The 25,201-nt window shown below is 40.3% G+C and overlaps 1 protein-coding gene across 4 annotated transcripts in view; it reads left to right on the forward strand.

The window, feature by feature from the left end:
* Positions 1-24,457, forward strand: part of LOC113509037 (putative leucine-rich repeat-containing protein DDB_G0290503) — a 47,411-nt gene extending 22,954 nt beyond the window's left edge. Inside the window, exons 2-14 of one of the 4 annotated variants that reach the window (XM_026892294.1) lie at positions 8,064-8,161; positions 8,474-8,641; positions 9,313-9,426; positions 10,381-10,534; positions 11,321-11,466; positions 12,385-12,454; positions 12,860-12,951; positions 13,268-13,444; positions 14,673-14,780; positions 15,159-15,329; positions 16,806-16,928; positions 18,574-18,681; positions 19,334-24,457. In XM_026892294.1, the coding sequence (XP_026748095.1) occupies positions 8,064-8,161; positions 8,474-8,641; positions 9,313-9,426; positions 10,381-10,534; positions 11,321-11,466; positions 12,385-12,454; positions 12,860-12,951; positions 13,268-13,444; positions 14,673-14,780; positions 15,159-15,329; positions 16,806-16,928; positions 18,574-18,681; positions 19,334-23,608 (5,804 nt within the window). In that variant the 3' untranslated portion in view covers positions 23,609-24,457. Of the gene's footprint in view, positions 1-8,063; positions 8,162-8,473; positions 8,642-9,312; positions 9,427-10,380; positions 10,535-11,320; positions 11,467-12,384; positions 12,467-12,859; positions 12,952-13,267; positions 13,445-14,672; positions 14,781-15,158; positions 15,330-16,805; positions 16,929-18,573; positions 18,682-19,333 lie in introns of all 4 variants that reach the window. The other 3 variants (XM_026892292.1, XM_026892293.1, XM_026892295.1) reach the window with 3 other exon arrangements.
* The last annotated feature ends 744 nt before the right edge of the window (positions 24,458-25,201 follow it).

Below are 25,201 nucleotides of genomic sequence, written 5' to 3' on the forward strand. Positions count from 1 at the left end.
AGAAATACAATGAATTCATCTGCTCGTACAAATAATTATTTGTATTATTGTATACATATACCATGGTCCTATCTCCCAACAGTTCTTTCTTTATTTTACGAAACAACAATACCTCCAAACCGGACGCTATACATCACAGATAATCCCACATGAGTCAGGTACACCTGATGGCCGGTTGCCATGCGACGCTGCCAAGATGACGTGACGCAATTGACGCGTCTCTGACGTTTGACGCGGAGATTTTACATGGTGATGAGTTTTCTAGTTTCGGTTGTTTGGTGTTATAATTATGTGATGTCTGTGCCTGTATGTACATAGCTTTTAAACGACTCCCGCATTAAGTTTTTAATTCTTGTGTCGCGGGGGGTTTCACTATCATACAAGTCACATGCACAAAGACACCCAGACTCAGAACAAGCATTCGTGGATCACACAAACGCTTGTCCGACGCGAGGATCGTTCCCGTGACACTTCGATTACAGTCGGTTTGGCATGGTGACCTTATACCATAATGAAATGTTTGCGAAACATAAAATTTCTTAGTGTCGATTAGTTTATTTAGGCGTTTTGTCTGTTTTAGCACTAGTATTAGCTCATCCAAAAGAAGCAGAGCATGCAACCGTCATCAAAAAGCAGGAGGTTCTCAATTCGCCCATATTTTTGTTTGTTTCAGAACTTCTGATTGGATGAACCGATTTCAAACCCGCTGAAACAGCTGTCATTTTGTCCCTTAATGAATTCATCAATTTTGTCGCAGTAGTTCTTTATCTGAAGCTGACAAAACAATATTATGTCCTTATGCAGCCTATGTGACACCCCACTGCTACCTTCACCTAGTGATCCAAAAAAACTAATGACTAGAATTCAACACATGAAGTTTATCGCCCTAAAGTCTATCTCAACATCTCATTACTCATGCTAACACCTGGTCACCTGCTCTCGACACTCGTGGAACACTAGATCTAAAGATTATGGTACTCAGACACTTCGGGAACAGTCTCCTGGCACTTGGCCAGCTGGGTGACTGGCCTCTGACACTTATTCATTCGTTTACCATGTTGTTTTCTATAAAAGAACACAGCAATTGTTTTGTGGAACCTCGCGCGATACAAGGATTAAGTTCCTTAATGGGGGTGCAGTTAAAAAAACGTCTCCCGCATTAAGAAATTTAATCTTTACAAGTCGCTTGCCGAAGATACCCAAATAAAGGACAAACATTCGTGGACAATACTAGGATCGGAATTGCGACAGTCGGTTTGGGCGTGGTGAACTCAAATGGTCAGCTATTGGTGATAAAAAAATGTTAAGCTGTTTAATATCTGTGGGGTTGAAAATGGGAAAGAAAACCTGAGTGTCTGCAAATGTACTCAAGTCGGGACTTAAATGGAAGGGGACTAAAACAAAATATTTCTGACTTGATCAAGAGAATTCTTAGCTTCATTTGATGAGATAATTGGTCATGTGGTTCAGTCTGGCGTTTTCTTTTAATTAACAACCTTAGTAGTACTCAAACATCTATTAATAAATTAATTCTATAGCTTTTTAAGAAACACGTCTTCTACTACAAATGTCTAGTGGTTAGTGGCCTTGATTGCTATACCGGAGGTCGTGGGGTTGATTCCCATCCAGGACAATTTTGTGCTCTGTGATGAGCACGATGATTTGTTCTGTGTCTGTGTGTATTTTTTTTATATTTTGATGTATGAATCTATACTAATATATAAAGCTGAAGGGTTTGTTTGTTTGTATAAATCATAACTTATATCTTCTAACCACGCGGACGAAGTCGCGGGCAACAGCTAGTTTAGAAATAAATCAGTATGTTTATCAGTTGCCTAGTATTCATAAACCAAGCTGTGCTTAGTTTGACACAACATGGTGTTGTGTGAAAGTTGTAGCATATTATTATATTATTCCTGTTAAAAACAATTACAGTTGATGCCAAAAATCCCCAAATATTTTCTCTCACGCCTCTCTCCACGAACTTGAACTGTCCAAGGTTAGAGCGAGGTCATGTATCTGTCCGAAGCCCTTGAAAACGGTCTCTATTAGCCATGCGTGTTGTCTAAGGTTTCCCGCGTTATGTGGAGTATTGTGCCCAATGTAGGTTGTGGAGGAAAATGTTTTAAGGAGGGATAAGGAGATGAGGGTGTTTTGGAAGAGGGGGAGTTCAAAACATGCGCGTAAAAACCATGTCACTATCTAGTTTCAGTTTTTTTCTAGGTCATTATGTGAAATACGCTATATTTTTCACCTGTATTCGAAGTTTCTCTTTTTTTTTAGTTTGAGAATAAGATTTCCCGTATATTTTTTTAGTCCCGTACCTAAGGGGTAAAAAGGCAACTCTTAAAATTTGGTTCCGCTGTCTGTCCATCCCTCCGTCACCATACTCTCTCTATAACCGCGATAAAAATAATGATCATAGTAAAGCTTCGATTCGTTAAGTCATCAATTTGATCGGTGACCATTTTTCAGATTCTTTTTCCAATGTTTTTCATATTTCTCCTGTCTCGCCTGTCTTTCCTCACCTAACCTCCTTTTATTAATGTCGGTTAATTGTTTTAAATTTCACCCACTCAACTATGCCTTTTGCTAAGTTTTACTATCTCGTCGTAATACCTAATATTATTGAAATATTAAACCTCGTTAGTCTCATTTCATATTAAAACATTCCAGTTAGCATACGACAAGAATTTCACTGTCAGCGATTATAGTAAGTTGTAGACAAAATAATGTTTATTGCGTGGTAAATTGTTATTGTTATGTTGCGTTACTTAAAAGTGAGGCGTAATTCAACATAGTATTTTTTAAAACGATTCCCGCATCAAGGAATTTAATCTTTGTGTCGCGGAGGCTTGACACACATCCATATCACATGCACAAAGACACCCAGACACCAGGACAAGTATACGTGGATCACACAAATTCTTGACCTCGCGGGGATCGAACCCGCGACACGTCGCGCTCAGTGGGTTTGGCGTGGTGACCTCAACCACTCGGCTATATTTATGAGGTCTGAGAATCGTATACTATCTATTTTTCATATCCCCGAACATTTTTATCCGTTTACTTTGTGGCTAAACAACAACTGCACAAGTTGTTCGACCACAGGTTAGACTACACTCGATACGGTTGACTCGTAAATGGATGACCATCTCCGTCATAACGAGTTCCTCTGGGTTTCGGGAGACACGTTTAATTGTGGGTCCTGGCTATTATTTCCACATCTTTGACAGTCGTTACAGGCAGTCAGAAGCTAGAAAGTCTGACAACCAGTCTAGGAGGTATCGTGTTGCCCAGGTAACTGGGTTGAGGAGATCAGATAGGCAGTAGCTCCTTGTAAAACACTGGTACTTCACTGCATCTGGTTAGACTGAAAGCCGATCCCAATAGTTGGGAAAAGGCTAGGACGATGCAGATATGTTTTTCCCTTTTTTCTACACCTGAAATTCCCTTGAAATACTTTTAAATAGCAATTCTCAACGTCAATGTTTGCGGGGTCAGCTAATATTTATATAAACAAATATACACGTGGTAGGAGCCACCCCTGGTTGTGACCGTGACTCTCGTAGCTCAAGGTCGCCGTATGAAGTCATAGCGTCCATTTTCCGTTGATAGCCATTTAGGCTATCTACACACAAGCCTTTTAAAATCGTTTGTTTTGCGATCTGCGGAATTATTTCATCAACATCATTATCATCATCTCAAAATCATAAGTCAAATCAGGCTACTTAGAAGCACTTTTTGTAGGTTAGATTACATTGGAAAGCACCCAGTTTCGACCACCCTTCACTGCTTCCTAAATGCTTTGCTGTGATAGAGGAAACAGAGCAACAGACTTCCCAGTTATTTAGTTAAGTTCCTCCTTCTCACAGCCTATAGCTGTTCACTGCTAGACATAGGCCTCTCCGTTCATTCTTCAGCGCGACCGGTTCTCTGCCACCTGCATTCAACGAGACCCAGCGTTTTCACCGGAACTGTTTAAATGACTTTTAAGGTGCAGCGCAGACGACAAACTATCCGTGACGCTCTTTTTAGTCTGTGAAAATGGGACCTGTGCAATAGGGATGATGACTAGGTATAAAAGAAAAATCTCATTAGTCCCCCAGTTATATAATTGAAAATTATGAGACACGTATTTGTTCCTTTTTCAGAAAAACTAGAATTGACAAAGATTAACTGCTTTAAAGTTTAGGAGAGGGGCTTGTGACGTAACGATAGAGTAAAATTTATACTCAATCGTGACGTCACGCGTAAGTTTCATTCACTGTAATTTGGTCAATTTATGTGTGCGGGACAAATTAAAAAATACGTATCCTTTATTATACAAAAAACTAAAACACGGACACTGCAAAAAAAAAATTGTCATCATCCCTATTATATTAACGCACATGCCGTGCAGATTTTTTGAGCGCCGCAGACTCGATCGCACAAAATGTGTGCCTATGGGGGTTAACATTTTGTGTACAGATTTTAAACATAGTTATGTAATTTTTCCTATACTGTAACATCCTACTATTCTACTAATATGATAAACGCGAAAGTTTTGATGTATGGATGTTAATTGATCTTTCCCCTAAAAACTACTGAACGGATTTAGACGAAGCTTGGTACCTATTATATACCATTATCGTTTTATAACAAAATACAGATAATTATATCTTAAAAGATGTTGCCCGCTGGCCCCGCCGCTATAAATCGAAAATGGACCCACAGAAACATAAAAACTATCCTGAGGTGTTGCTCCAGGCTATGAAGTATAAACTATCTCTGTTTCATCTTCTAATATACACCGTGATTTTTTAGTCGTCTTACAAAAGCAGCCCAGTTCATGTATCCAATGACTAGAACACGTTCATGATAAAAAAAATAGGTATTTATGAGATTGAATAAATTTAAAATGCAATTTTTATTAAATATTATGATGCAATTCGTAGTTTTTTAGAAACACAGCTCTATTGCGCGCGCGGTCTAAGCCTTGTAACAATGGTGAGGGGCGCGGGCGACGGCGTTTTTATCATTTTTAATAAAATTAAATTTTTAAGAGTAAATTTAAGATTTCTCTTGTTTAATTTTTCTTCGTACTTATTATTTTAGTTGATGATAAAAAATAATAATATCGCTTAGGGGTATTTTATGTCGGATACATGAACTGGGCTCCTTTTGTAAGACGACTAAAAAATCACCGTGTATAATCGTCTATTTCATCCAAATCTGTTCAGTAGTTTCAGCATGAAAGAAGAACAACATACATACAAACTTTCGCGTTTATAATATTTTAGTACTAGATTAAAATTAGCACTACGCTCGCGTGTAACCCACCTAACGTGTTTACATTGTACAGCACGCGATAACAGATCGAGTCTGTTTGTATTATTGTTAATTATCTGCATTTATTATTGCGCTGGCAACACTCTGTGGGTCAGCACTGTACTTGGTGACAACAAGACATGACAATAGCAACATTGAATGAAATCTAGACTTCTTTAAAGTTTTTTTTTCTTAGAAACGACTCCCGCAGTAAAGAATTTAATCCCTGTGAGGCGCGGGGTGTGTACAAACATACAAATCACATGCACAAAGACACCCAGTTTCAGAAAAAGCATTCGTGAATCACATAATGCTTGTCCTACGCGAAGATCGCTCAGTGGGTTTGGCGTGGTGACCTCAACCACTCGGCTATCCGTGCAGTTTTAAACAAGCAGATAGTAACAACTGTTTGTATTGTTAAATTAGCTGTTGCCCGCGACTTCGTCCACGTGGTTAAAAGATCTTGAACCTTTTTCGCAGCGCACGCAACGGAAGCCCTCAAAGATGAATAATCTTCCCCCTTTTTTCCACATTTTCCATTGTATCGTTTCCATATTCGCTCCTATTAGTCGCAGCGTGATGGTATATAGCCTATAGCCTTTCTCGATGAATGGTCTATTCAACACAAAAGTATTTTTCAATTTGAACCAGTAGTTCCAGATATAAGCGGCGTTCGAATTGAAAAAATATTTTTGCGCAATTCTTATTGAGCGAAGATACAAGTGAAAAAAACAGGGAAAATTATTCATTTTTGAGGGCGTCCGCTGCGTGAGCTGCAGAAACGGTTCCAGCAGAGCCCAATCCCTTGCCAGCTCTCACAATGAAATATAAAGTAAAATGATTTTTAATAAACACCGTATTACCTCATTTACAAACCGCGAATTAACTCTGTATAAATATTATTACTATAAACAAATTACCTAAACAATTGCTATTGAAGTATTGACCTACATTATTATTATTAGCGTTTACTTTAAACGCTGACGCATTTGTTACAAGCTAATGTTGATAAAACAACAATTTTAATTATTGATTTTTGCTATTTAACTTTCATGACTTTCGCACTGAGGTTTTTAATCCTTGTGTCCCGGTTTCAAAAACATTCAAGACGTCTGGACTTAGAACAAGCACTCATGGATCACAGAAATGCTTGTCCTAATAGTATTCATTTATAGATATTATGTAATTATTATTAGGTGTTTTTAATTTAACTTCTTGTTTCAATGATAAACCGATTTACTTTTGCATGCTGAAAGGCGGTATATGGTGACACCATTACTATTGTTAAACATCCTTATATTAACCCATAATTCGCAAATAAAGTCGAGGTCACCAAGCCAAATCCACTGTGCGCGTCATGTCGCGGGTTCGATCCCCGCGTAGGACAAGCATATTTGTGTGATCCACGAATGCGTGTTCTGAGTCTGAGTGTCATTGTGCTTGTGATTTGTATGTTCTTGAAACACCCCGCGACACAAGGAATTAAATTCCTTAATGCAGGAGTCGTTTTAATATACATATATATATATTTTAATTTGAAAAAGCTAAGTCGAACCCGCAACGCGTCATGCTTAACGGTTTTGGTGTGATGACCTACACCACTCGGCTATCCGTTGAACCAAAATTACCTGCTTTGGGATTAAAGTACTCGCACAATACCAAAGTACAGTACCAAATATAAAACCATGTGTACAACATAGTTAGATTTATATTATAAAGGCAAAGGTTTGTAAGAATGTAAGTTTGTCCTCTCATTACGCTGCAGCGTAATCGATTTAGCTGTTTCAGCGCGCTGAAACAGCTAAATCGATTACGATGAAATTTGGCATTGCAGTCGCTGACATAAAATTAACACATAATCTACTTCCTATCCAATTTCGCCAAAGTTTTAACACATAAGCAACATTCTAACCGACTGTTTCAAAGAGTTTAATATCCTTACATCTTTAAAGGACAATTCAGCTAGTCATATAAAGACGTTTTAACTGACCCATATCTCACATCTCTGACCCGAATGACTCATACGAAACGAACACTTAAACTGCAGTGCATCGCAAACACGGCCAGTGACGTCACGGTTGTGACGTAACCAATGGTAATACAATGGATGGAACAGAAGTAGGTTTATGGCGGATTTTAATGGGATGCTTAATGTCGAGTGATGTCATTTTGGTTTTTGTGGGTAGTTTTAAATTGAATAAGACGTTGGAGGATGGTGTTAAGTTGCGATTTTCTTTTGTGATAGATTTGATGTGTAGTTTGCAGGTTTTTTTGGGTTTCGTAAGCTAAGGGTAGAAACGGAACCCTGCCTGTCTGTCACTAGGCTTTATTTCATGAACCGTGACAGCTAGTTGACGGTTTCACAGATAATGTGGTTCTGTTGCCTTAAAAAGTTAAAAAAAAACGAATATAATTTACAAAACTCCCTCTCTATGGATTTATATCTTATATCCCGGAGGTTTTCACAACGACTGAATTCTGACTAAGTACCTACATAATAAAAATAATAATTATCCACAACTTTTACAAAACGCCATCTAGTCTCAAACTAAGCAAATCTTGTATTATGAGTACTAGACAACTGATAAACAAAATTATATATTTCGAATTACATACGTTACATAAATAAATTACATCACACAAACATTTATCCTGGGCGTGAATCGAACCCACGACCTCCGGTATAGCAGTCCTTGTCACTAACCACTAGACCAACTAAATAAGACTCAATTTGTCTGTCTGTTTGTCCCCAGTGCCGACGACGACGCGCTCGCAGCTCGCTGCCGAATACCTGGAGTCCTGTCGACGACATGACACACCATGTCTTGATGGTGTGCTGGAGCAAATACGGGTAAGTAAGATCATCATCATCATGTTCGAGTCGTTACAAGTAGTCAGAAGCTTGAGAGTCTGACAACCAGTCTAAGCAAGGGCGATACTCCTTCCGACTACTTGTAACGACTCGAACATAGTTTGTTGCCCAGGTAATTTGGTTGAGGAGGTCAGATAGGCAGTCGCTCCTCGTAAAACTTTGGTACTTAGCTGAATCTGGTTAGACTGGAAGCCGACCCCAACATAGTTGGAAAAAGGCTAAGCTGATGATGATTTATTTTTTATTTGTTAGCATAGCATAAAACTAAGATGGTTCGTGTGTATTCAACAGGAACTCCCCGAGTCGTCGATCGGGGGCGCCACACGAGCGCCCCGCCTCACCCTGGCCGAGTGCTCGCTCTCGGGCACCGCGCCGGCCGACGCGCTCGAGTCCATCATGCGTCGCGTACAGTTCCGACGGCTCGAATTAGAGCACGCCGGCGTCGACGACGAGGGCGCGGTGAGTACTGAACATGCATCATTATCTAAGAATCTATCTTAGTTACCAATCAAAGCTTATGTGAAGCCATCAAAGCACGATGTTTATTTTTTGGAAAGGACGCCGTCTCCGAAATTTTGCTCGATAATCTAGCAACTAGTATAAATAGAGACATTACTGTAAGGTTATAATATTGCCTGAAAACGTCTCATTTGAAACTAGCTGTTGCCCGCGACTTCGTCCCCGTGGGTAGAAGATATAAGTTATGATTTATACCTGCCCTGTTTTTTTCACATTTTCCATTTTATCTTCGCTCCTATTAGTCGCAGCGTGATGGTTTATAGCCTAAAGCCTTCCTCGATGAATGGTCTATTCAACACAAAAAGAATTTTTCAATTTGGACCAGTACTTCCTGAGATTAGCGCGTTCAAACAAACAAACTCTTCAGCTTTATATATTAGTAATTAGTATAGAGTATAGATAAAAACTCTTGATTTTGAGCTCTTGGCCCCCGAGCCCACCCGCAACAAATGGAAAATGGTACCAACGGGACTGTAAATCAGGATAAGAACTGTGACATCCTATGTGTTAAAATGCGGGTTGCATACTATCTGTGTACCTAGTTTCGTCCCAATCCGTTCAATGGTTTTCTCGTCATCTACATGGTTTTCACATCTGTTTTCGCTTTCCAGGAGGCGATCTTCGACATGGTGGAGTACTACGAGAGCGCGACTGTGCTGTGTATCAGCGGACCGAGGATGTTCGGCATCAGGGGCTGGCAGGCAGCCTCCAGGATGATCAAAAAGGTACCCAGTATTCACGCTGTTAAGGCCGGTTTTCCTATCGCCAGATAACTTTTATATTTGACGACCTCCGTGGTCGAGTGGCGTACATACCGGTTTCAAGGTGTCGCTAGCTCTGAGGTCCCGGGTTCGATCCCCGGTCGAGTCAATGTAGATATTCAAATGTCTACATTGTCTCGGGTCTGGGTGTTTGTGGTACCTTCGTTGTATCTGAATTCCATAACACAAGTGCTTTCGCAACTTACTTTGGGTTCAGAACAATGTATGTGATGTTGTCCACATTTATTTTATTATTATATGAAGAATATATGTACTTAATACTGCTAGTACTTGTCCTGGGGGAGCTCTTGGCTCAGCTATAACTCCATAAGTGAGTCGATCACATGTTAAGCTACGCTTGACACGGTCGGCCCCTAGATGGGTGGCGAGTTACTCCGTGTTTCGGAAGGCACGTTAAATTGTGGGTCCGGCTGTTATACATCTGTGACCATCGTTACAGGTATTTAGAAGCTTGAAAGTCTGACAACCAGTCTAACTAAGGGGTATTGTGTTGCCCAGGTAACTGGGTTGAGGAGGTCAGATAGGCAGTCGCTCCTTGTAAAACACTGGTACTTGACCATGAAGATGAAGGCCGATTTTCCAATCATTAGATAACTTTTATCTGAAGAATGTATCAATTTAGTTTGTTTCAAATTAAAGGTGAATTATGTACAAGTGTTCTTAGACATGTTTGATAACATGCAAATCGATCGAACCTTTAAAAGTTTTAGGGGGCGAAATCTTTTACTATCGGTGACAAGGTGACAAGTGTTTATTTTAATTAACGTCTGTTTCACGATCACTAATTTGCCTCTATCTGGCATATAAATTGCAAAATTTGGCATTCTTTGTATGAAAGAAGGAACTTATTTGGCGGTGGTTACACAGACCCTTAATCTTGTTCTATATCCATTCTAGAGCGCAGAACTATCAGAACTAGAAGTCCGGGACGCCCCCCTGGAAGCGTCCCACGCGCCGGTGTTGGCGCGCTCGCTACGAGCCCACACTTGCCGACTGCGCGCGTTGTGCTTGCAGCGCGTCGCGTTAGCAGGCGAACCATTACTGTGTCTTGGTAAGAATTTAATATCTATTAATGTTAGTCTCTAAGGAATATATCTATGGGCCATGTTACCTGAAAATAAATAGCTTTATTATTTAGCTAGCTTTTCGCCCGCGGCTTCGCCCGCGTCGATGTCGGTTATATCGCGTTTCCAAGAGAACTCTTCAAAAGTACGGGATAAAAACCATCCTATGTTCTTTCTCAAGGTCAACTCTATTTCTGTACCTTTCATTAAAATTCAGTTCAGTGGTTTAGACGTGAAAGCGTAACAGACAGACAGACAGAGTTACTTTCGCATTTGTAATATTAGTAGGGATTTCTTACAAAAAACGACTCCCTCAGTAAGGAATTTAATCCTTGTGTCTTTGGATTTACAAACATACAAAACATAATAATATGCTCAAAGACACCCAGACTCAGAGATTTTAATGAAACTCGATACACAGATAGTTTATGACCAGGATTAAAACAGGATAGTCAAAATGAATAGGAATTCAATGATACCAACGACTACCAATAAATGAAAATGAATCTACGTTTAAATTCCACAACTTTCACACAGCGCCATCTAGTCTCGAAACTAAGTAAAGCTTGTATTATGAACTAGCTGTTGCCCGCGGGCCCGCCCACAGAAATATAAATGTGGATAAAAACTATCCTAAAATCCTGATTATAAACTATCCGTGTACCAAGTTTCGTCTAAATCCGAACGAAAAACATTATCCAAACTTGCTCGTTAAAATTAGTAGGATTCAAAATTTATCTGTTCACAACAAAACCCTATTCATGTTGTTACAGTGATAGCCCTAAAATCGAACAGTTCAATACGTGAGCTTCGCCTGGGTGACAACCGGCTGTCCGTGACGGACGCCGCGCAGCTCGCCTCGCTGCTGCGATACAACTCCAGGATACAACTCCTGGACCTGTCCAACAATCAGATACAGGTGAGCTGAAAAATCACTTCCCCATAACCTGCCCCACCGATCACCCCATCAAACCCACATCACCCCCCCCTAATAACCCCCATAATGACCCATCACCCGTCATATGCCCCCACCGCCCTCCTTCGTCCCACCCATCACCCACCCATCACCCACCCATCACCCTTCCATCACCCCTCCATCACGCCTCCATCAGCCCTCGCCATCACCCCTCAATGTATGAGTTTACGGTACATTAATAAACATGTTGCTTAAACAAACTCTCCTACATTGCCGTGCCCTACAGGGTCCATAGTGTGCTATACTTATATTATGTAACACCTGTATAACACATGGAGTGCAATAAAATATTGAGTATTGAGTATTGAAATATACTTATGATCAATGTAATCAATGTCTTTGTATCCTTGAGTCATATTAATTTATTATTAAATTGCTTGGCCCTGGTAGAATTTGAAGCCAGTTTAAATTTAGTATGTTGAATGCAATAAGTTTTTCTGAATGTTTATTTTAATTCTTATGAACGGGATCTTTCTTATGTAACGAAGGCAAACATTCAGATATCTTGAGATGTGTAGTGATCAAATACTAAAATCCACCCATGTTCCATTCAGGCAATCCCCCTTCCCCGACAGGGTATTCTGCAGCTCTGAGACAGATTTCTGAATTATTAAATGATGTAACGGTTTACTCACGCGTATTTATCGGGGTAGCCCGACTAGTTTCGGACCCAACCGGAGTCCTTAATCATGAGCAGACGCGGCGGGATCGCGAGTCGAACTGAGTACGCGTGAGTAAACCGTTACATCATTTAATAATTAATCGTTCTCACGACAGTTACTATCAAGATTTCTGAATTCTTTAAAGTGTAGTAAAACAAGCAATGGATGTAATAATAATAGTTTTGTGTGTGTGTGTTAGGACGCGGGCGTAGCGGCGTTAGCAGAAGCATTGTCTGAACAAGCGGCGCTGTCACCACCCTCCTCAGATAGTAGGTGTCTTGGTGAGAAAATACATTATTATAATATGTATAAAAAAAAAAAATTGAAAACTTGTGTCGCGGGAGGTTTCACAAACATTCAAATCACATGCACAAAGACACCCAGACTCAGAACAAGCATTCGTAGATCACACAAATGCTTGTCCTACGCGGGGATCGAATCAACACGTCGCGCTCAGAGGGTTTTGCGCGGTAACCTCAATCACCCGGCCGTCCTTTGTTTGACTGCACGTCAAACAATAAATTGTCCATGTTGAACAATTGTTCACCGATCCCTAATGTCCTTACTGAACAATTGTTCACCTATCACTTTATGTCCGCAGTGGGCAACAACGACTCTAGTGGCCTCGCCCCGATCAATAATGTCTTTAATGAACAATTGTTCTATGTCCGCAGTGGGTAACAACGACTCTCGTGGCCTCGCCTTCCTGGTGCTCTGGAACAATCAGCTGACGAGGAACTGCGCACCATATCTCAGTAAGGCTTTGGTGAGTTTGTCTAACCTATATTTATTATCTAGTATATAAAATTCTCCTGTCGCGGTAAACGAAATTCTCCTCCTCCGAAAAGATTCGACTGATTCTCATGAATTTTTGTATAATATGTTCTTTGGGTCTGAGAATCGATCATTTTTACACTTATAAGTATGGAAATCATAGAAAAAAAGATTCTGAGCAATTTTTTTTAAGAATTCTTGCTTCTTCCTGCGAATTCCGCAAACAATAAGACTTTTCTTTTAAATAAACACCCAATTTCAACTCGACAATTCTTTTGATCGTTCCATAAATTTCCTTTGACCACCAGCGTTCGTCCCAATCCCTATGCGTGTTGAACATCGGTCGCAACGCGGTGGGCAGCGAGACGGTGAGGGCGGTCCCGCGCGGCGCCCCGCTGGTGTCGCTGGGGCTGCAGGCGGCGCGCCTCGGGCCCGACGCCGCGCCCGCGCTCGCCGACCTCGTGCGGGCCCACGGGAGGCTGCAGGTACCGTACTCCGGGGCAGCGGGCTGAGGGTGTTGTTGCGGGATGATACGGTGAAGTTAGACCTCGTGCGGGCTGATAGAAGGCTGCAGGTACTGTACCAGCGGGCAGTGGGCTGAGGGTGTCACACTGTACCGTGTGTTGTTGCGGGATGATACGGTGAAGTTGTAATTGATCTGAAGTTAGACCTCGTGCGCGCTGATAGAAGGCTGCAGGTACTGGGCTAGGGGGCAGCGGGCTGAGGGTGTGACACTGTACCGTGTGTTGTTGCGGGATGATACGGTGAAGTTGTAATTGATCTGAAGTTAGACCTCGTGCGCGCTGATAGAAGGCTGCAGGTACTGGGCTAGGGGGCAGCGGGCTGAGGGTGTGACACTGTACCGTGTGTTGTTGCGGGATGATGTGGTGAAGTTGTAATTGTTCTGAAGTTAGACCTCGTGCGGGCTGATAGGAGGCTGCAGGTACTGTACCAGGGGGCAGCGGGGTGAGGGTATAACCGTGTACGGTACTAAATATTAGTAGAAGTTGGTACATCACTATTTACTAATTCGTAGAAAAGTGTAGCTACAAAGCTATATAATAACAGAAATCTGCAGGTACAACACTCGATTGGAATATGCGAAAACATGGATATACAACACATTAGATTCGGAATAGACATTCACAAGAATGCTTTTCCTACGCGAGGATCGAACCCTCGACACTTATCGTCTATCCGTACAGTCATATTTCATACAAAAACTTTATTTTTAATAACGATGCCCGCACTAAGGAATTGTATCGCAAACATTTCTCAAACACTCAAGTCACATACACAAAGATACCTAGACTCAGGACAAGCATTCGTGGTTCACACAAACGCTTGACCTACGCGGGGATCGAATCAACACGTCGCGTACAGGTTTGGCGTGGTGACCTCAACCTCTCGGTTATCCGTGCAGGATAAAATTCTTCTGTTCTCATTCTTGACTGACCTGTTGGTCTAGTGGTTAGTGAGACTGACTGCTATACCGGAGGTCGTGGGTTCGATTTCCGCCCAGGACATTTTTTTGTGTGATGAGCACGATCATTTGTCCTGTGTCTGGGTGTAAGTTATCTATAATAATGTATGTATTTAGAAATATATAAGTATGTTTATCTGTTGTCTAGTACTCATAATACAAGTTTGCTTATTTTGAGACGAGATGGCGTTGTGGAATATTTATTAATTTATTTAATTATTATTTTTCAGAGGTTAGATCTCCGTGAGAATCGACTCGGCGCCGCCGGCCTCCAAGCCATACTGACAGCGCTCAAGGAGAACAACACTCTGACGCAGATCGACCTGGACGAGCCGCCCGTAAGTCTAACTAATCGTATATTTTGTACATTTGTTTTTTGATCGACGCGTACGTTTTTCGTTTTCGTTGTGTACTTTTTTTTGTGAAGTTTGATGTGTGTTTTATAAGGTTTTTGATGTTGTGGGAGTTAGGAAGTATATTTTTTTGGTTATGGTTAACTTTCGTTCTTTTTATTGCAAACGTCGATTTTTTTTTAAAGTTGTCAATGAATTAAATAAAATTACGTAGGCATAACAATTATGTAAACGTAAAAATTTCACACGCAGTTATTGTTCTAAAAATACTGAATTTTGAATAAGAAAAACCATTTCAGTTTTTTTTATTATTTGTTCTATTATCTTACTATCAATATCTATAACTCCAACTCATTCCATCAGGATTCGTCGAGCCTATTAGCGGAGGACAACGAGGCGGCGCTAGTCCGACGCGTGACCCGCGAGATCCGCGCCCTCTGCCGGCGGAACGAGCCGACCAAGCCGGAGGACGACACGACACACCCTGTACACAGGAAGATCAGCCTCACGTGCCATACAGCGTGTTTGTTGAGGGTAAGTAGAGAAAAACGGGTTCCGCTCAATTCCGCCCAACTCCGCCTGATTCCGTTCCTCTGCCCAGCTCTCCTCCACTTCATCTAGATCTAGTCCCATCAGCGTAGATATAATCCGCTTGGATCCGCTCCACTCCGCCAGGAGAGGCCTTCCTTCCGAAGAAGGAAGTCAGAGGCCTTCCTTCCGAAGAAGGAAGGCTTTAAGAACCTCTCAGATCTCAAACACGCAGAGGTCCCTAAACAGTACCGCTCTACACTTTTTTTTTGGCAAGGCGGGGGAACCTCTTGGACACCCACTCCCTCGGGGGAGGAAATGGGTAGTGTGAGACTCTTACTGACTAAACCTGAACCGTCGTGCTACGTCATCCGCGTTTTTGTGTCGGTGTATGGCAATGCGTTGCAATCCTTCATGCACCGACCGAAGTACCGCTCTACCCTAGATTTACTCGTGTCAGCATATTTTCTCATCCTCTATGATCCTCTCGAATCCCTCCAAGTCCGTATATTTCACTCCGTCCAACTTTTCCCTACCCCTTCCTCCAGTGTATATTTTAAGTTCTCTAGAGACTTGCATCGTAAATCGACAATTACGACGATGTGTTTGATTTAATATGAAGATTTTTTTTCAGCGAAAAATGAAGATTTTCGAATCAAATCAAATCATCACAACCAATCATGATCGTTTTTAGCTTTTCGTATTATTATTTGAGCTAAGTGGTTTCTTACGTTTACGCGAATGTTAGACATTGAAATAAAACTACTTTTACGTATTTTATCGCGGTTTAATTTTAGATTTTAATTCCCGACGTTTCGAAACCTTTGCATTTATCATGGTCACGGGCAGACGTCGCGCGCAGATTATTTCAATGTCTAACATTCGCGTAGACCTAAGAATCTGTAAAAGTAGTTTTATTTAATTATTTGAGCTTAGCTTAAAAGCTTGTAAGGCCTGATTCGCACGGGAGCTTTTTTAACGCTTTTTAAAAAAGCAAATAGATTATAATAGAACTTCAAATAGAACTGTAGTGATCCAAGCAACCGGCGGGACAACTACGTCACCAGGGCGCGTCAGTGAGACCGCATTAGTGCGCCGTCGAGCTCACGCACGCTTTGCAGACGACGGTCTCACCGGTAGATTGTCATGGAAAGGAAAATAACAGATCTGTCAGAGATAGCAACCTTGACAATATTAATAAAATATTAAAATCCGTCTCTTCATTTTATTTGAACCTCTACAGAACAAATGCATTTCCATGTACTTGTTCATGCGTCCGTGTTATATTTATTTGTAAGAATATGGTAATTGTGATGTTACAAAAATTTTCGCTCCATAATGTTCTGCCGTTTCCGGCGCACAAATATTTGAGGTAATTGGAAATGCATTTGTTCTATTTGAACGTTTTTTTTTAACGCGCGTTAAAAGAGCTCCCGTGCGAATCAGGCCTAAGTGTTAGGTTGACGAGGCCATGTCCCCCAGCAGGGTATGGGCGGCGGCGAGGAGGAGCGGCGCGGCGGGCGGCTGCGCTCGCCGGCGCCGTCGCCCGCGCCCTCGCCCGCCGGCAGCCCCGTGCCCGCCCCGCACCCGCACTCGCGGTTCATGGTACCATACATACACACACATTTATTTCTTAGTTTCGATAGTAACTATCGTGAGAATTATTCATAACTAGCTGTTGCCCGCGACTTCGTCTGCGTGGATAGAAGATATAAGTTATGACTTTTTCTTAACTCCTATTAGTCGCAGCGTGATGATATATAGCCTAAAACCTTCCTCGATGAATGGTCTATTCAACACAAAAATATTTTTTCAATTTGAACCAGTAGTTCCTGAGATTAGCGCGTTCAAACAAACTAACCCTTCAGCTTTATATATTAGTATAGATTGCGACGACCTCCGTAGTTTACTGGCATACGCACCGGTTTCAAGGTATCGCTAGCTCTCAGGTCCCGGGTTCGATCCCCGGTCGGATCAAACATCCATACACACCACATACAAATTTTGCGTTTATGATATTAGTACGATCTCATCTCCGCTTTAGAGAATACCACGCCTTAGCAACATACATACATACAAAAATACATGATATTAGTCTTTTTCAGATTTTTACAATTTAAAATCAAAAATGCTATTTTTTTTGTAGAATTTGACATAACATTCGCGCAAGCAATTTTTTTATATGCTGTTTTTTTTATATTACATTCATAACTTTTGTTGCCCAGGTAACTGGGTTGAGGAAGTCAGATAGGCAGTCGCTAAGTCGACGAATGAACTGAATCCGGTTAGACTGGCAGCCGACCCCAACATAGTTGGGAAAAATTCATGACTTTTTACAAAATTTGGGAAAATTACAAATTATTTTTGGATACGAAGAGCCGAAGAAAGATCTCGATGGCGTGGTATTGGAGAGGCCTATGTCCAGCAGTGGACGAATACGCCCTGATGATGATGACAAATTATTTGTACTTCGTTTTTTTCCAAAATATAAACTATATTGCTGTCTTTTTATACAAACACATATTAAATAAACTGACGACTGATACATTTTCAGTGGTATATTTGATTCGGCAATCAATATTCAAGTCACATACACAAGACACCCAGACTCAGGACAAGCGTTCGTGGATCACACAAATGCTTGGCCTACACGGGGATCGAAACCGCGACACGTTACGATCGAGGCGTGGTGACCTCAACCACTCTGCTATCCGTGCAGTCAATACTTTATATAAAAGGGATGATGACAATTTTTTTTTGCAGTGTCCTTCTTGTAGTTTTTTGTATAATAATGGATACGTATTTTTTAATTTGTCCCGCAAACATAAATTGACCAAATTTCAGTGAATGAAACTTACGCGTGACGTCACGATTGAGTATAAATTTTACCATATCGTTACGTCACAAGCCCCTCTCCTAAACTTTAAAGCAGTTAATCTTTGTCAATTCTAGTTTTTCTGAAAAAGGAAAAAATACGTGTCTCATACTTTTCAATTATCCAACTGAGGGACTAATGAGATTTTTTCTTTTTATACCCATCCCTATTAATATACATTTACACCCTTTTTCTTGCTCCTCCTTTTTACTATTTCTGATTAATTAAGTTTCTGGTTCCAAGGCAGTTAATTGTATTCCTCTGGGACACACCGAACGTAAGTGTTTCGGTGGTTTTCGTTGGTTTCATTGTAGATGTATGTATTTAGAAGGATGTGAGGCAATATTTTTAAATACTATCTTTATCTGTCTGTAGGTTACCCGTGTGACTCCCGAGCGAGACTCTTCGACGGACAGCAGCAGTTCAACGTCGTCGACGCCGACGCGTCCGTACTGCCCGCCGTCCAGGTTTAGAGTTGTACAGGTAAATGAAATATTGTCTGCATAAAATCTGTACCTCAGAGGTAAACAATAGTAATCTCCATTATAAAATATATGTTTTTTTGCAAATTACACTCGCAAGAACCAGTTCTATACACTGGTATACGACATTAAGTCCCATGGCATCTAGAAAAAGAGATATTCAGTTGTATTCGACATTAAATCCAAAGATTTGTAACGGGTATAGGATCTCAAATGATGATACGATTGTTTACCTTTAATGTCACATAATGTTGTATGCCTCTGAGGTACAGAAATGTACTAGCTTATAGTCGTCAGGCGGGAGTTGAGATGACTAGACTGAAAAGCCTCCCGACGCACAATGGGCCGACTTGGAGCGTGCGGAAAAGGGAACCAGTAACCAGTGGCCTATAGGTGTCCCACTGTTGGGCACAGGCCTCTTGAGCGCCCATCACCGCGACCTCTTATATTATATGAAACTTCGAACGAGCGGGTTATAGGAATTTAATTTTTTTTAAGTATACCAAATAAATAAAGAGTATTTGCAACCGACTTCAACAGGAAGAAAATTCTTAATTGATTTTTTAATTAATGAAAAACTAATATTAATTCCCAGCGATTTTCCGACTGTTGGTCTCTACCTAAAATAAACTAAAACACAATTTCGCTCTCAGGTTTTGGAACCGCCTCAAATCCAAGTCCACCCGGCATCCAGTCAACCGAGGAAGTCCCCCTCCCGGTTCTCGGTGACCAGGAACTACGACAGCGTGTACAACCCAACCCCATCGCCACCACCACCCAGCCCGGCGCCATCAATACAAGCGCTAGATCCCACGACACTCAATGACCAAGTATTCACACGAAATGACAACGACACTCCCGTTAAAAACGACACTTTAGTTCACAGTGAAGTGTCAACACAAAATGATAACAAATTGACTCAGTTCAGTGATTCTTTTCAAGATAAAAGTGTTGTTATACAAAGTAAGAACGACACTCTGGTTCATAGTGATGTGTCGTTACATGATAAGGATGAAGTGATGGTCACTCAAAGACATGACGTTTCGACACAATTTAGTGATGTAACTATACAGAGTGGAGATAAAAATGTTACAAGTCAATGTAAAAACGACGTTTTGGTTCATAGTGATTTAGAGATTAAAGATATAGAAAAAACAGTCGTTTTGGCGAATGAAAGTTTAGATAAAAAAGTCGTCGCTCAATCGAGTAAGTCTTTAACTGATATAGTTAAAAGTGAACCGTTAAGTAAAGTAGAACTAACTCAAAGTGAAGCTAAAATAGACACGAAAAATGAAGGTGTAGTTAAAAACGAAGGTGCATGTCAAAATCTAGATAAAGTTAAAATTGAAACAATTAAAACTGAAGGTTCAACTCAAAATGTAGTTAAACATGAAGATGCAAGCAAAGATAAAGTTAAAAATGAACCGAAATTAATTGAAGGTGCAAGTAAAAATGAGATTGTTGTTAAAAATGAAACTTCGCCAGTGAGAAAGGTTGTGACTACACAGGTACGAAGCGAAGCCATGAGGCAAGCTAAACTAGAAATGTTAAACCAGAGCGTTGAACCCGCACCTAAGAAAGACACTACACCTTTTTTCAGTTCTGATCCTATGGTAAAAAATCCAATTAAAATTGAAGACAAGAAAACAGCGGCTGCAATTAAAATTGAAGCCACTCAATCTTTAGTCACTGATATTAAAAGTGAACCCGCTGACCAAGTGAGAAATGAAAATATTAAAGAAATATTACCAGAACTTAAAAAAGAAGTGTCCCTTCAAAAAATAGAGCCTTCATTAACCGAATCAAATAAAAATGAACCAAAAGTTGAATCAAATCAAGTCAAACCTACAGAACAAACGCCAATGTTGACTGTAAAAGTCGAATCAAATCAAGAAAGTCAAACCAAGTCAATTGAAAGCACAGTCAAAATAGAAACGACAAGTCAAGTCAAAAATGATGAGTCAAATAAAGTCATAACCGATCAAGTTAAAATTGAGTCAAAAATTGAACTTACGAAGAGCAAAACTGAGTTAACCAGTCAAATTAAACCTTTGGTTATTGATCCGGTTCAAATTAAAACTCTAGTTAGTCCGACGATCAAAGCGCCGAAACCAGAAATACATACTATAATCGAAACTGAGTCTGAAATCGATGAAACTGAATCGATTTCAAAAATCGATTTGGCTTCGACTAATAAAAGTGTTGCTCTATGTGAATCAAAAACTGAGTCTAATAAATTTGAATCTAAAGAAAGCGTTAGCAATGAGGCTGGGTGGGATCTAACGAAAAAATCTGAATCTGCAATTATAACTGAAAAAAATCTAGACGTTACAGATTCAATCTCAAATTTGAGTGCGCAATCAAGTTCAACTCAAAAAGACGTTACAAAAACTCAAGAAACAAAAAGTGAAATCGATAAAATTGTGATAGATAGTATTAAAAATCCAACACTAGTTAAAAGTGATTTGAAATATAGTGATGTGCTGAAAAGTGATAAAAAAAACATTATCGATAAAGCCAAAGTGGTTCGCGACCAAATCATAGACAATTTAGACGATAATTTAGATATAGACAAAATGAAATCCATAGATAAAAGTAGAGATAGAGATAGTTTTCAAAATGTACCTGCTGAAGTTATACTTAAGAAAAACAAGAGTGAATCCAGTCTGGATAGCCCAGATCTAGAAGTGTCTAGACTAATGCAGAAGAGAACAGAAGATAAAAACGTATTCGACAGTAATTCTTCTTTGGAAATTTCTGGAAGTTCAATGGAGAGTTTGAACGAGCAAAATAAGTCGGTTCAAGAGTTGGACAGACGGAAATCAGTCATTCTGTCCAACGAGAGCAGTGTCGAGTCGACTAGTGATGTGACCCCAGTCAACAGCGGAAACTTCCTAAATCTATCTTTGAGTTCCAACGAAAGTGTCTCACCTCTATTCGGAAAGACGAAATTAATACACGATTCGTTATCGAGTCTAGAGGCCAGTGTCAGCTCTCTAGATTCTGGAAAAATCGATAAAATCATGGTCACGTCCGCCGACTCAGGAATCGAGTACTCGTTGCAACATCCCTCGGAGAATCGAGACGACAATTCATCGAATGAAGGTACTTTGACGAATAATTCCAGTCTAAAAGAATCCATGAGGAAACCGGAAGTACTTCTCGAATCTATATCCTCGCCAAAAAGGACTTCCAGTCTTCTGGATGTGCCAGCATTGAAGAGTAAAGGTCTAGATCGGATGAGGAAGATATCCTGGGTCGCCCCTTCATCCAGTTTCCATGTCCCGAGAGCAGAAGAGAAGGAAGCAAAGCCTTCTCACTTAGAGAAGCTACTGTCTCTGTTCCAACACCCTGCTAGCATCTTCTCCAGAAGTCTTACTTCTGATGATGAGAAGAAGACGTCCAGCACACCGCCGAGGAAGGACTCTTCTCTCACCAGCTCCTTCTGGTCGTGGGGGTCGACGATAGAGAGAGAGAGAGACGATTCAGAAGCTACAGACTCCACTCTATCAGAGAGAGTTCAAGTCTCCTTCGTAGATGAATCATTTTCGAAGAAACTAGATTCAAAAACTCCATCTACTGACACGGATAACACGTTGTCCGAATTCCAGTCTTTCCCGCAGGAGAGTGAGATGGGAGAGAGAGAGACGGAAAGAGAGAGAGAAAGAGAAACAGTTACCATAACCACCGAAGATATTATAGTACAAAATTTAGACGTAAGTGTAATTAATAATGCTAACAGAAATGAGATAGGTAGAGAAAATAGAGATGAGAGAGAGAAAGAGATAGAGTTAGTCAGGCCTAGGTCTTTTGCCGCAGTCCTGAAAGCGTCTGGGTCTGAGAATTCTCTAGATAAACAATCTAGCCCTGATAACGGGCAATCCGTTGAGAAACTACCGAGCAAAGTGATTCGTGGGATAAAAGAAAATATAAGTCCTGAAAATACATTAACTTCAAGTATGAGTAATACTAAAGCTTTAGCCGTCGAGCTAGAAAGACAGGTCAAAAATCCAGACCCAGTCAAAATTGAGCCTAGAATCGAAGATAAAATCCAGACTGAGTTATTAGCTCCGATAGCTACTATTGAAGAGACTTGTGATGTTTTCCCATTGCAACTAGCTTTTATAGACGAAGTTAACACTGAAAAAGATCTAGAACAAAATACAGAGAAGTCTAAAGAAATAGATCTAGGTAAAGACGCGTTGTCTTATCTAGTTTATGACGTCAGCGAGTTTCGGCCTGAAAAGCCAGTCCCACAGAGTTCTTTAGCTCAGGAATTAAGAGATGCTGAAATTAAGGAAATTCTAGATCTTAGCCCGGAATTAGTTGTTGATGAGTTACAAGATAACGTTTTCGCGCCAAAAGAAATTATAAAAAGAACTTCTCCAATAATTCCTGAACGAGCGAAAATCATAAAATCTAATTCTCTAGAAGATTTATCCATAACAGAAGAGAAAGTTAGTCCGAAAACGAAAACTATAGCTTTTAAAGTACCAGAAAGTACCACACCTAGAGATATACCGGAACGAAGGGCTAAGTTACGGACTAGGAGCGGGTCTAGCCCGAAAAGTTTACCAGAAAGTCTAAATAAACCTTGCCCTTTAACCAAAATGGAGTCAATTCTGTCTAAAAAGAAGAAAAAAGTGTCTTCTCTGGGAAAAATGGCAAGAGATTCGCTGTTAGCGCTGAATATGAGTGAAGAGGAGATAGCAGAGTTCAGAAGATCTTATAAACTGACTTCTGTGGAGAGTTTGAAGAGTCTAGAGTCTGTTTCAGAAGATGCAAACTCTCAAAGTGGCAACTCTATCGATTCAAGGTGCAGAGCGTGTTTAAGAACGTCGCAAGAGAGTCTCATGTCCCTAGACTCCATATCCGAAGACTGCAGGTGTGCTGAAGACTGCGAGAGGCCTGGAAAGTCGGCTAGATAATTTGCCCAACACTGGGCTGCTCTTAGATACCGTAATACTGCTAAATACAAGATTAAGTTTTGGTTGCCCCACGTTGGGGCGCCATTATCGATGTTAATAACACCAGCCTGTAACTGTCCCACTGCAGGCCTCTCATACAGAGATTTCCTTTTTCCAATATAAATACAAGTTTCTTGCATAGATTAAATAAGAAATAGATAGAGCTAGTTATCAAAATTATAAATATATAATAACACAACAAGCTGTTATAAAATATATTAATAAACTCTTGCCCTATCTATATTTTTATTTGGTCTATGGGATTATAGGAATATACAGAATGTTCAAACAGACTCTGGTCCTATTTAAATACAGCTTTAAGTGACAATTAACAACTTCATTCAAGAAAATAATTGTTTATTTAAAATAATAATTAATTGATATGAAAAATCTAAATGCACACGTTTTTAAACGTCAACGTCGTTGTAATGTTGTAATTTACATTGTCAACGGGTTTGAAGCTACCCTGAAAATGTCAGCCTGCTAGCTTATCGGGAACTGCCTCAAAATTGAGTTGCAAAAATCCAACCGAAACGACAAACAAGAAAGTGAGTTTATAGAAACGTGGGAAAAATACCGGTCCAGCTTGAGTCGGAGTTCCGATACTGAGGGTTCCGTACAAATAGGCTAAAGAGAGTTTTGTCAAAAGAAAATGGCCCTTCATCGAAATTTATTACGTACGGTACAAGCTGTTGTGTTGTTATAATCTTGATTTTTATCGATGTTATAACAGACATCATTTATGAAAATATCAAGTGTCTAGCTATCACGGTTCATGACATACAGCCTGGTGACAGACTGAAAGACAATGGACCCTTAATAATATTATTAAATGATGTTACGGTTTACTCACGCGTGTTTATCGGGGTAGCCCGACTAGTTCCGGACCCAACCGGAGCCCTTAATCATGAGCAGACGCGGCGGGATCACGAGTCGAACTGACGTCAGCGGCCGCACATCTCGCCGCTCATGATTAAGGACTCCGGTTGGGTCCGAAACTAGTCGGGCTACCCCGATAAATACGCGTGAGTAAACCGTTACATCATTTAATAATGAATCATTCTCACGACGGTTACTATCTTAATAATATTGATTCATTTCTAATCCCATTACAGTACAGATAAATAAATTATTCCTCTGATGCAAATTCTGATCTCATGACGATTTGATACAGTAATCCCATTTTCAAAGAATTTTCTTGAATTAAGTTGTTAATTTACAATAACGAAAGCAGTTTTAAAAATAACTATAGTTGACATTTAACCGACAGCAAAAAAATAAGTGTTATGACTAACGGTCTAGCGCTCAATTGATCTACAGAAAGTCAGTGTGATAAATATATATAATTAAAAAAACATATTTTGTCTCGCTCTGCGGTCCTACAAGCACCTCTTAAAGTAAGAATGTAAGTGTGGAAGCGAGAGAGAAAGACACGCCTATCTTCATCTCTCTTCCACAATTACAATAATTTTACTTCAAGACAAAACTTAAAATTAAATTAAAATTTGTAACAAATGTATGAATTTGTTAATTACCACGTGACTAAAAATTATT

The sequence above is a fragment of the Trichoplusia ni genome, chromosome 3 (assembly GCF_003590095.1).
Source record: "Trichoplusia ni isolate ovarian cell line Hi5 chromosome 3, tn1, whole genome shotgun sequence".
Lineage (NCBI taxonomy): Eukaryota > Metazoa > Arthropoda > Insecta > Lepidoptera > Noctuidae > Trichoplusia > Trichoplusia ni.